At 44.9% G+C, this 12654-nt stretch overlaps 1 protein-coding gene across 1 annotated transcript in view; it reads right to left on the bottom strand.

Annotated features, from left to right (window-relative positions):
* LOC310798857 (NXPE family member 3-like) overlaps positions 1-9625 on the bottom strand; it is a gene marked incomplete at both ends in the record, with an annotated part of 29502 nt that extends 19877 nt beyond the window's left edge. Inside the window, 3 exons of the mRNA XM_083661422.1 lie at positions 5159-5463; positions 6797-7240; positions 9503-9625. Of these exons, the coding sequence (XP_083517548.1) occupies positions 5159-5463; positions 6797-7240; positions 9503-9625 (872 nt within the window). The remainder of the gene's footprint in view (positions 1-5158; positions 5464-6796; positions 7241-9502) is intronic.
* Between the last annotated feature and the right edge of the window lie 3029 nt (positions 9626-12654).

Raw genomic sequence — 12654 nt, 5'->3', positions numbered from 1 at the left:
TGGGGGGGGGGGAGGGGGGGGGCGGGTGCGGGGACCCAAAATACTACATTTCCCACAATGCACTGGGCTCGCGTGGCCTTCGTTTACATGCCCACCCCTCAGGCATTTGGCTGATATCAAACTCCAGTAGGTGGCGGTAATGCACATATATGTTTGCCAACCGCCATAAAACTCAAAGAAGAAGAAGAAGGCTTCGACAATAAAACAAGACAAGAAGAAAAAATCGAAAATAAATCGAAAATAAAATTGCACCAAATTGCACCAAATTTAAACTGTAAAATGTATATATGTCGGGAGATGTCTTCATAAAAAAAAATTCATGCATTTTAAGGCATTTTCGTAGGAGTTACGCGCATCTGATGTTGTAACTATTTTCTGTAAAAATGGGTAAAAATGGGTACATTGCTCAGCGTTGATTTCCTTACTTCAACTCACCTACTACTAGATGTAAAATTTGACGAGCTTTCCAATGCCGCCAGTCCCGTGTCTTTTGGTGCTTCCGTTCCAGAGATATGGTCTCTTGGCAAGGAGCTATGGAAAGCTAACCTAGCTACAGTATGCTATGCGGTTGAACAAGATGGCTGCCTTTTGCTTTTCGTCGAGAGCTCTGAAGGGGCGTGGAGGACCTCTAGAGGCGGGACCATGGCTCACAATAGACCAATTATACGCCTACGTCACAATGACAACAAAGCAAGCTGCGCGCGCAACGTGTAGGCAGAAAGTCGTTAGCCCAGCATAGACAGACAGCGAAAACTCTGTCAAAGCCCCGCTGTCAGGACTGCTCTATGCCCATCTGCAACACACAGTTATATTTTAGTTTTAAAATGCAGTTCTCGGCTTACTACCACAGCTTATCGCCTGGTGATAAGCAATGTTATGCATCGAAATTAACGTTGTTTAATGGGACATGTCTTACAGACCCATACCACTGGCGCTGTCAATTGGCCAAGCCTAGTGGCCGGCAATACATATCGTGCATTCCTTTATAACTGGGGATAGCGTAGATAATTATTCTGTAACTTGCAAAGATATATTGTTATGTTGATAATGCACACAACTCAAATGACATTATGTAACGTTACTTGGTCGTTAACTAACCGAGCGATGTGGCTGAGCAGCCTACAGCTACAGGCAGCTTACCTGATTATGAAGAGCACTACAAAGTCGGGCATTTTTAATGATGTCCTCGTTCCAATCAGTTCAACTTAATAATGACATTATTTAACGTTACTTGGTCGTTAACTAACCTAGCGATGTGGCTGAGCAGCCTACAGTTTCAGTTCAGGCAGCTTACCTGATTATGAAGAGCACTGCAAAGTCGGGCATTTTTAACTATTTCCTCTTTCGGCTTGCAACCAAAGACACCTACGGTTAGCATTAAAAGCAGTATGAGTTGACGGGATTCGGTAAAACTTTACTCCTTGCTTTGTTGATAGTGTAACAGACTGTGTTGTGTTGTGTTCTATTGCGTGTGTGCGAGGCTAACCGTAGGTGTCTTTGGTTGCAAGCCGAAAGAGGAAATCGTTAAAAATGCCCGACTTTGCAGTGCTCTTCATAATCAGGTAAGCTGCCTGAACTGAAACTAGGCTGCTCAGCCACATCGCTAGGTTAGTTAACGACCAAGTAACGTTAAATAATGTCATTATTAAGTTGAACTGATTGGAACAAGGACATCATTAAAAATGCCCGACTTTGTAGTGCTCTTCATAATCAGGTAAGCTGCCTGTAGCTGTAGGCTGCTCAGCCACATCGCTCGGTTAGTTAACGACCAAGTAACGTTACATAATGTCACGCTATCCCCAGTTATAAAGGAATGCACGATATGTATTGCCGGCCACTAGGCTTGGCCAATTGACAGCGCCAGTGCGTATGGGTCTGTAAGACATGTCCCATTAAACAACGTTAATTTCGATGCATAACATTGCTTATCACCAGGCGATAAGCTGTGGTAGTAAGCCGAGAACTGCATTTTAAAACTAAAATATAACTGTGTGTTGCAGATGGGCATAGAGCAGTCCTGACAGCGGGGCTTTGACAGAGTTTTTGCTGTCTGTCTATGCAAAGCTGACTGCTTTCTGCCTACACGTTGCGCGCGCAGCTCAATGTTGACAAGCTGTATAAGGGGTCTATACTTGTAGTTCATAGGCGCTCAAGTTCCGCAAGCGGGGAGGGAAGCCGGGTGACGCGTAACGCGTCATCCGGCTTCCCTAAAATATGTGAGAGATGCCTGATAGGTCAGGCAGTGAGGCTCCAATTTCAAAAATTTCAACGGATTCTAAAACCTTAGGGGCGTGAGATTTAATATATATTCATATTCCCCACGGTAAAGCCGTCCTTTAATGACACATTGATCCTGATTATTAAGATAGGATTTAAACCATTTTAAAGTTGTATCTGAAAAGTTATATTTTGAAAGTTTAGAAATAAGGATGTCGTGATTAACGGTGTCAAATACTTTTTTTTTCTTTTTTCTTTTTTTTTTTTTTTCTCGATTTTTTATCCCATTTTATCCCCCATTAGTGCTCATTTGATTTCTCAATCCTGGTTGCTACTCCATCCTCTGCCAATCTGGCGAGAGCCGAGACTGGCTCCATGCTTCCTCCGGGACATGGGCAGTCAGTCAGCCGCTTCTTTTCACCTGACAGAGGAAGCTTCACCGGTAGGACATAGCACGTGGGAGGTTCACGCTATTCCAACCAGTCCCCCTCCCTCTGAACAGGCGCCCTTAACGACCAGAGGAGGAACCACACTAGCAACCAGGATATTGCATGTTTTTGTGAAGGGGGTTCCTATATGAAGGAAACCCCCTGGTAGGCAGGGGGAGAACATGCAAACTCCACACAGAAAGGCCCTTTTGCCGACCCCACCCGGGCGGTGGGCACTCGAGGACATGCGGACGGGCACGCATTCCTTCAGCGTTCACCTCGTCCCCAGGTGGGAATCGAACCCATGACCTTCGAGCTGTGAGGCGATAGTGCTTACCACTGCACCAGTCAAATATTTTTTTTAAGGTCCAGCAAAACTGCACCACCAGATTAGAATCAGAATCAGAATATCGTTATGGTTGTTTTACTCTCTGTGAAGCACCTTGAGATTTCATTGTATTTTAAAGTGTGCTATATAAATTAAATCCATTATTATTATTATTATTACTACTATTATTATTATCATCATCACACCAAATATTACCCCAATTGTATAAAAAGAAAGTATTATATCTGACCAGGAGCCCAGCCCAGCACGGGCCTGAGGAATGGAGGGGAATTTCCGGTCTGACCCAGGCACGGCCCAAGGGCCGGTCTCAGGTTCGGGCAGAGAATCTAACCTCTATATCAAAGGAAGAAGCTGTCCGTGTACGACACTTCTACAACAGCTTTAATATGAGGGAATATTTGAAGAAAGTGAAGGAGATTGAATATATAAAGTTGTGTGAGGAGCGAGCAACACAGAAAGTCACACTGATTGCCGTTTTAGCACAAAAAAAACTGCAGTGTTGTTGCAGCACATTCTCACTCCCAACTTGTTCAATTCATAAGCCACTTCTTAACATGCGGTGGAATCCGTATTATAACCTGCTCCTAGCCGGTTGGCCTGCATGTTAAACAACAATTAGCCGGCCTACGCACACTCCCGCGAGTCCGTATCTTATTTACCTCGCTCGCCGGAGTAAGATCCGGATTAGCGCAAAAGGAGCTGTTGTTTAACTCTGGCAGGTCATTATCCGCAGATCCGTCCACACACACACACACAGCGTTGAGCAGTGAGAGAGGGGCAGGGGGGAAGGAAAGTGAAAGTGGAGCAGAAACGCGCTCTCCTGAGAATACGAGGCAGCAGGATGACTGAAGCAAATGAAACTCAAACTATCACAAAGAGCAGCAGAGATTCTGACACTTTTTGCGCAATGCGTGCCGCTCTATCTGCCTGTTTGTCTCTCTGCCAGTGCCCGCATGTCTGTTTAGTGTGCGTGTGTGTGTGGCATGTCATTTTTAACGCTGTTCATAACGAGCAGAGCGTGTTTAGGCTATGGTACGGCTCCGTCCCCAAATTAATTTTCATCGTCCCTGACGCTACTGTGCGCCCACACTGCGGAGTGGATAGGAGCTGACTGGCCGACTGATAGGCTATCAAACTTTTGTGCGGAGAAATACATTTAAAACTAGTCAGATATGACTTGAATGCCACTTGTAAAATAAATCACCCACAGTGATTGACGACGGTGCGACCACTATTTTGACTGCCTCATTTTTGGCACAATGCCACCCCTCGTTGTCAATGGACTCTGTTAAAATGCCATGTTTTTGAATGGAGTTTGGTTACAAATTCGCTAAAGCTGTTTCCTATCACATTTCTTGTTTTCGATACATGCTACCGCGCCGCCCCCCCCGCCCACTGGCAGAAAAAACGGCTCATATCCAGTTGTTTATCCATGTTTAGAAAGGCAAAACCTGAAAATATCCTGCTCTCTCTAGCCTGACATGATCCAGATTTCATGTTTAAGAGGCACTATAGAGACATTTGGTCAGGACCTCTTGGCATCACTAACGCCTGGGGTAGCCTACTGTCTTTTTCATCATTTTGAACGCCACAGGTTACATTCCTCTGCCATTCATTGTGGGTGGGGAAAGTGAAAAAGCAGCGCTTGCCCCTCCCTCGAGTCATTACCACCACTGAGGTGCCCTTGAGCAAGGCCCATAACCCCACCTGCTCCAGTGGAGCTGATCAGTGGCCAGCAGACTGTGATTGTACTGGTCAGCTTCCAGGTATGAATGTGTCTGTGAATGTGAACAGGGCGCTCCTGAAAAAGAGCATTGCTCCCCCTGTATGAATATCATTTCAAAATGTCACCACGTTGGTTATGGTTAGGCAACTAAAGCAACTTTGTTGGATTTAGACAACTTGGTTAAGGTAAGGTTACACCCTAAAGCTCATTTAAATGTCACACTCAAGTGGTGGCGATTTCAGATGTGTTGGACGACCATGCACTGTCCCCCCTGTACGCCCAAAAACCACAAAGAGGGTATATCATGCATTAAGAAGTGACACCAAGGGGTCCTGACCAAAGAGCAGTAGGCCTACTTGATGAGTTGGGAATAAGAACGTGTTTCTGCCCAGGGCCGGCCCTACAGAGACACACAGAATGTCTGTCCTGTCTCCTCACCTTTGAAAGAGTTTCCCCTCGTTGGCCATGAAGAGTTTAGGCTGGTCTATCCTTCCTTTGTAGTGGCTGATCCTTTTGTCGCAGCTCAGTTTCTTGGGCTTGTAGCAGAACCATGGCTCCCCGGTGTGCAGGTCGGTGTAGTTGCACAGCACCCCCTGGTTCGAAGGCAGGCAGACGTTACAAACCGTGGTTTCAGAGACGGATCCTGAGCGGAAGACGCTGTGGAAGAAAACCCGCCGGTAGGGATAGTCCCTGGTCATCCTGCGCAGCACCGTGACGGCCTCACTGGGGTGAACCAGCGTCACCTGACAGGAGGGAGAACCAGAACTTTCACTCAGTCCAACATTGTATTAGTTGGCTTCTGTCCGATCTGTAAGGTGAAAGAAAATGCACTACCTAAACTAGGCGGCTTCTTTCTTTCTTGTTTACGTCCAAATGAAATTCAGGTGTCTAGGTTTGGTCACCTCTCCTCCCACCTGAAGTGAATCATCATGATTTCGGTTTCCATCTTTTTACGTGCCGAGCCACGCTCGAGATGGACCTACTCCAGAGTGGGACCAAAGTGCGGCAGACCCATCTCCAAGCGGGGTGCGGTGTCATATCACCAAACTGTGACAACCCCCCTTCTCCCCCTCAGCTGTGTTGCGAGCATAGTGATGCAAATTCCCCACCATGAAGTAGAAGTGATTAATGGTCAAATGTCTAGGGGCCCTTTACACGAGGACAGTCTCTGGAAGAAACGACACAATAGCGTTTCCTTCACACCTTTTCCTTCACACCTTCTCCCCGTTTACATGAGCTCTGTTGAATTTTTAAAACGCCGTAATGTACATGCCAGGTCGCTAGGTGGCAGTGTGATGGTCAACGGGGCGATGCTCGTCGCTCCACGGACGCTTCTGCATGACGTCATTTCGTAATCGTCTTTCTGGGTTTTAGACACGGAAGTAGATTACGGCTACTGTAGTAATTTTTAGACTTGCCAAAAAGCTGTTTTCAAGCTAAAAAAACAACAAACTGTTTTAAAGTTGTAATATTCTTCGGGTGAGAACGTTACATAGATGTGACCAGTTTATCAGAATAAGCCTATTTGGAAATCTTTAACGAGCAGCGAGGATCGGGAGCGCTGGCTGTGCTGACACTGTCTACTGTGTAGGCTGCAGTGAGAAAACACTGTCGATGTGCTTGCCTAACGTTAAATGCCGACCAGGTACAGCCATCGGCTCCTCGCAGCAGCAGTAACGCTCGCTATGAACATGTAACTGAAGTCGGCCGCAGTGTAGTTTAATTCTGAATGTTGCCAAGCATGTGTCGCGTGTGCAGGCACGTCAGAGTTTCTGGGAAGACTATCGTTTCTAACCGATTACATGGAGCGCTCAGCGGGAAGCGTCACCAACAATTTCACTCTGGAAGGTGGTTCTAAAATGTGTCGTCTCCAAAGCGCAGAAACGCCGTCGCCGTCTTAACGGGAGGCACTAACGATAAAATAATTCCCCGTTTCCATAGGAAACCAACCTCATGTAAAGTGCCCCGAACTCTTCACTTTAAGTCCAGTGTAATTTGTTTAAAAAAAAATTACATCTTACAACCCCACATGCCTCACATGAATCTACACAGACATGTCAGAGTCTTTGTTGTCACCTCAACCCGCGCTCGTCCCTCCCACAGTAACGGGAACACGGCGGTGTAGGAGCCGTTCAGGTGGTCCTCCACTCGCCCGGCCACGCCGGCGCCGAGCGCCCGGTCGTGCAGACGGGCGACTAGGACGTCTCCCCCGAAGCTCTTGGGACGCCCCTGGATGTCCCGCATCAGGATCCGAGCCTCCAGGTGATCGCCCACACGCCGCCGCCGCCGCCCCCCGCCCCTTGCTGGCAGGACTGTGAAGGTGCTGTGGGCGGGGTTGCTGGTCCGTTTCATGGAAAAATGTGCTGGCAAGAGTGGAGTTTCAGGCCAAGCGATGGATTCCAGCAGGAGGCGTTCTTCCAGGACATCCTCAGGCGTACGGTGCTGGTAACGGCAGTAGTTGAGCTGGCGGAGCGGGACGGGGTAAATTCTGGTGATGGTGCCGTTGGTTTTATTCCGAGACTGGAAGGGGGTTGAAAGTTAGGGAGGGGTGAAAAATGTTGATGAAAAGACTGTTAGTTGATGGTTTGAGGCTGAGGTAAAAGGATTCTTAAACAAGGGCAAATTCGGCCCAGGACCATGTGCATATATACAGAATACACCACATGACAGATTAGCAAAAAAGAAGACACATTATCAAACTGTCACAGTAATCAAGAGAAGTGAAGCAAAGACAAATCTTACACTGTTTCAAGACATCTCAGCCTTCAAGGCTAACATTGCATAGGGAGCTCTGTACCCCTGCATCTCATGCCATAGGACCTGCTTCAGCAATGACGTAACAAAGGCCGATTGAGAGCAAAACTGAGAAAGGCTATAATTTTTTCCCTCAATCAATTGATGACATCATCACTGATGGCATCACTGATGACATCATCACTGTCACTGATGACATCATCAGTGCTATCCATTATCCGTTCCTGACTGAATTAATGACTCACCCCAAAATGCCTTCTCTTGACCACGCGCTTGCTGCGCACGTGGTAAAGATGAAGGGGCAACAAGTAAGATTTTAACTGCACAAAACAAGCAGCCTATTTGCTATAATAATGTTAAGAGATACAAGCACTCAAAAGCAATAAATGAACACAAATATCGGCTTGGTTTAGCAGCTATTCAAATGCAACGTGTTTCAAGCTTTGCGCTCTTCCTCAGGCAGCAAGGCTTGAAAAGCTTGGCTGGGCTATCGACACAAATCTCTTCCCCAGGATGTGAAGTGTTGATCCCTGGATGCAGGGAGCGGGGGTATATTGATACATTTGGACGCTAGGTTTCAATTGAAAAAGAATCAAGAACCTTCAAGGCTATTTCAAAAACCTCTAGGCGTTATTTTTCTCAAACTTTCAAGGATTTTCAAGGCCTGTGGAAACTGTCAAGGACACAGACTGTTGATAGAAAACACTGGATTGTCAAAACAGACATTTTTTAACCTTTACTCTTGAGAACATTTTAAATCAGACACTTTTTCCGACAGCGCTGGCAGCAGGTCAGGCCGGGGGTCAGAAGATGGCAAAGTCAGGACACTCACTCAGTCAGCCATATATGTTTAGTTAAGGGGCGGGCATTGGGAAAAGGGGCCGTAGCTAGGGATAGGTAGGTCGCTTTAGAATACAGCCCTTGCGCCTGTAGTTACCCTGTAATTACAAAGTGGGAGGGAATTAACATCGCTTTAGAATACAGCCCCGTGCCCCTGTAGTTACCCTGTATACTAGGTACCCAATAGTTACAGAATAACTACAGTATAAGCTCTCCTAAATTGAAATAAAATTGAAATTATTATTTCTCATAGGTCATACGTACCCTGTAACAATAGAATAGGTAGGCCTACCCAGTAGTTAGAAAAAATATATATGGATAACAGAATAGGTACCCAGTAGTTGCAGAAATAGGTATGGTATAAGTTCTTTATGAGTCCCCCTTTATTACCCCCTTATTCCATAAACTCAGATTTTGTTCCCCTGTAGCCTACTTAACCTGTAAATTGCGGGCTCTATTGTAAAGCGTCACCCAATCTAACTGTGCTGCCTGGCCAAAGTCCTTGAAGTTTTAGCAAACGAGCAACTCCGTTTATTTTTAGACACATACAATATCCTTCAGTCACATCAATCAGGGGTTCAGACCGAGACACAGTACTGTTACCGCCACATCCCTTGTTGTAAACAATATATTGAAAAGCCTTGATGATCGTCAGCACTGTGCGGCTCTTTTTGTCGACCTTTCAAAAGCATTTGATACAGTAGACCACAACATTTTGAAGAAACTGTCCTCCATCAGGCTGGACAACCTCTCAGTCAGGTGGTTTTCGAGCTACCTGTCCGGGAGGAGACAAACAGTTACTGTTGACGACACACGATCTGGGTCTTTGTCTGTTGGTAAGGGGGTCCCCCAAGGATCAATTTATTATGGTCCCACATTATTCACTCTTTATATTAATACTATTTTCTTTCCTTCTGAGCACTGTAATGTCCATTTTTATGCTGACGACACAGTTTTGTATTGAGGTCACTTGCACGTGACCTCCCAAGTTTATCTGTCAGTTCAGATGCCGAGGTGCCACCTGCCCAGACCAGATTTGATCCGGCGACGTCCGAGGGGTGATTTGACAGTTTGTAAATAGCAACAGCTTTATCCACTGTGCTACATCCCCTTTTAGCACCTTGACCAGAACCTTCTTAACAGTTGAAGTGATCCTCTAACCAAGAGAAGCTCAAACTGTGTTCTCACCTCCAGCAGGGGGATGTGGCGCAGCAGGAAGTAGAGGACGTTCACCGACAGGAGGAGGAAGATGGCGGCATAGTTGGGACGGCACACGCAGACGTCCCTCTTTTTACAAGCTTCAGTCTTCATGATCGCCGACTGGTCTTCACTCAGTCCCTCTGATGTATAGGTGAAAAAAATTAAGGGAAAAGGTTCAACTTTGATATGGTGTTTTAATTTCAAGAAATGCAATTATATCTGAAATCTTGAAATCTCTTGGAAGTCTTGTTTGTGTAAAACTGTATGAAATGTCCATCACCTGTCTTTCACCTAAACTAAATACAGTCTGACCAATTCCTTGGGTTAATCAAACATCAACTAAAGCCACAAGATCAGGCTATGCCCACTTGTTCTGCTAGTTTTTAAAAGCAACATTTATTTGGATCATTCTGATCCAGATACAAACTTTTGAAGATTAAGAAATCTGGATTACCAGTGAAATGGGGCTACATATCACAATGTAGGCTACTGGCTACTACATCTCCTCATTTACCATGTGATCTTAGGGGATTGCTATCTACCTATGTGTTATATTTTACTTTGTTATATATTACTAATAGTAAGTACTATCATTTTTTGTACCATGTATATTGATTGTTTAGACACTAGGATTTTCTTTTATTTCTGTATGTATTATGTACGCACAGGACTCTGTGCGCCCAGGGACTACAGATGCAAATTAGCTCTTAGCTATCTCTGCTGCAATATGTTTATTGTGTACTGTCCCTGCTCAAATAAACAATAAAGATAAAGATAGCTATGTAAAGAACAACAGGTAGAATAGCCAGCATGACGTCACTTCATGTGTTTATTTGAAGGGACAGAAAACACACCACCAGGCACAATGTCCCTCTCTGTGATGACGTTATATCAGTATGTTTAAGACCCAATAATGGACGCAATTGTTAGAAACTACTTTTGACTGGTTCATCTCTGATGATGTCATTGTTTGTGATAAGTGACAGTTAAAATGACATGTATTGTTTTTGTTGGATATTACAGCTTGTAAATGAAGGGGCTCAGAATGCATGATGCATCGTCGGAATAATGCCAGAAAACTTCATTAACAAAGGTTTAATTTCTTAAAGAAGAGGCATTCATGCACATAAGGGGGTGGGGGCACACATCGACTTTGAGTTTGAAAGAAAACAAATACAAGTTTAAAACTTAACACAAAACATCAAATTAGTCTCACATCTTAAGAAAATAAAGTTCCCAATTAAACTAACATGGATGTAGAATAAGAACTACAGTAAAATAAACTCCTCTTACCATAACTGAGTGAATGCAGTCTTCCAATAGTGATCAGCTGAACTTAATCAGGTAAATGAGGGGTGACAAATGGTGAAAACCAGATCCAATTAGTGATGAGCGAAGGAGAGGAAAGGAAGTGAGGTTGGTGAGGACAGGAAGTGAATAATTCACAGAAAATAGGGATATTACTACACAGCTGTTTGGGGGATTATTCTATGTCTACTTTATCAAATGTGTTACTTGATTTCAGAATGTTTGATCCAATCCGATAAGATGACTTCTTAACAACTGGACCCAGCTGGTGCCAGCGATATTTTCTACCTTTTTTTTTGCCTTGGAATTGGGCCACGTCTGATAGCAGAGTGCTTTTACCTCTACACTACCCGGATGCTTATTATCTACTTTTAAGAAAACTTCAAAGAATACAATGCATTGGCAACATTATAAAACCCCATATTATTTTGTTATTGGTACTGACTGCATCAAGGCTGTATCCATTTATCAATACAAGAGACACTATTTTGGGTATTAGCTCTATAATAAAACATTGTGTCTATTAGAGATTAGTCAAACTCCCCCCCACCCCCCGATACTGAGCTAAAACAATATCTCTTCTAACTGGGTCTAAAGCAGACCTTCCTATCTACACAATTCATCCAGTTAATTAATGCACTTTCATGACAAACAAGTACCAGATCTTTTATTGCAAATATTGACAAACTATTACACACATACTGTATGCTACCAATTATATCAAAACACACACCACACAGAATCTGTATAGATTAAGAAATGATATCAAAGGCAGCCATCTTAAAGTGATCATTTTTGTACTGATACTGCTTGAATTCATTAGACTCATCACCAGGCGCGGCTCCAGTATTGGGCCTGGCGGGCCTAGGCCCACCCACTTTTTCCCCAGGCCCAATCAGATTTTTTTTTTTTTTTTTTTTTTTTTTTTTAACTCATTGAGTGCCAGCCACTTTTGGAGAACGGATGCTCCCAGTGCCAGAGTTTTCAGAGCGTTTTCAGTGATTTCTCGAGGCCCACAGAATATTGTGTGATATTACTATGTAAACACCGAACACGCACAAGAACGAGCTGGCTCTATTGTATCATCAGCAAAAAAAAGTTTATTGATACCATTTTCCGTTCTTTAGTTATGAGCCGGAGAAGATAGGTTGTTTTCAGCGTTTTCAGGCTTTTCAAATTATTAGCTGAGATAATCCGCCTTTTGTGAAATGCAGCATTTCAAGCACATTCACTGAGTCTGAAGATAATATTTTCTGATGTAGTGACGTAGTTGTTGTGTGATGCCCTGCGTGCACCACCCCCCTCCCCCCCTCCCCCCGTAAACTCCTCCCCACACTGCACACAGCCTCACGCAACCATTATATTTTCGGAGTGCTGCGTTTGTGTGCTGCTGTCGGCTCTCAGCGCCACAGCAGGGAAGAGCCAACCCGGATTGCTGAATGGTTTGGCGTCAGGGGCTGCTTTCCTGGCTGCTAATCGGGTGGAGAAACTATACAGACAGACAGACAGACAGACAGGGACAGAGGGGCTCAGTTGTGAGCGCGGATTGACTCCTGTTCGGAGCCAATGTCAGCTCCCGCGACAGAGCAAATGGCTCTGGGAGCATGCATCGGTTTGTCTTTGATCCACGGCTTTTAGGCTGTTTCTCGGACCTGTCTCTAATCTGGACTGCACCGAGCAAGCACTGTCGCCACCTAATGAGTCCGTAAAATAGGTTATACACCTTCAATACCTACAATAATTGGACAGGAGATGCAGGGGGCTTTGATCGATGCCCCACCGTCAAAAAACGCATTGGACGTCTTTCGACGTCCATGGCACTCTACGTCACT

This window comes from Poromitra crassiceps, assembly GCF_964638095.1.
Source record: "Poromitra crassiceps genome assembly, chromosome: 2".
Classification (NCBI taxonomy): domain Eukaryota; kingdom Metazoa; phylum Chordata; class Actinopteri; order Beryciformes; family Melamphaidae; genus Poromitra; species Poromitra crassiceps.
The sequence above is the reverse complement of the archived record's forward strand: the minus strand, read 5'-3'. Positions and strand labels throughout refer to the sequence as shown.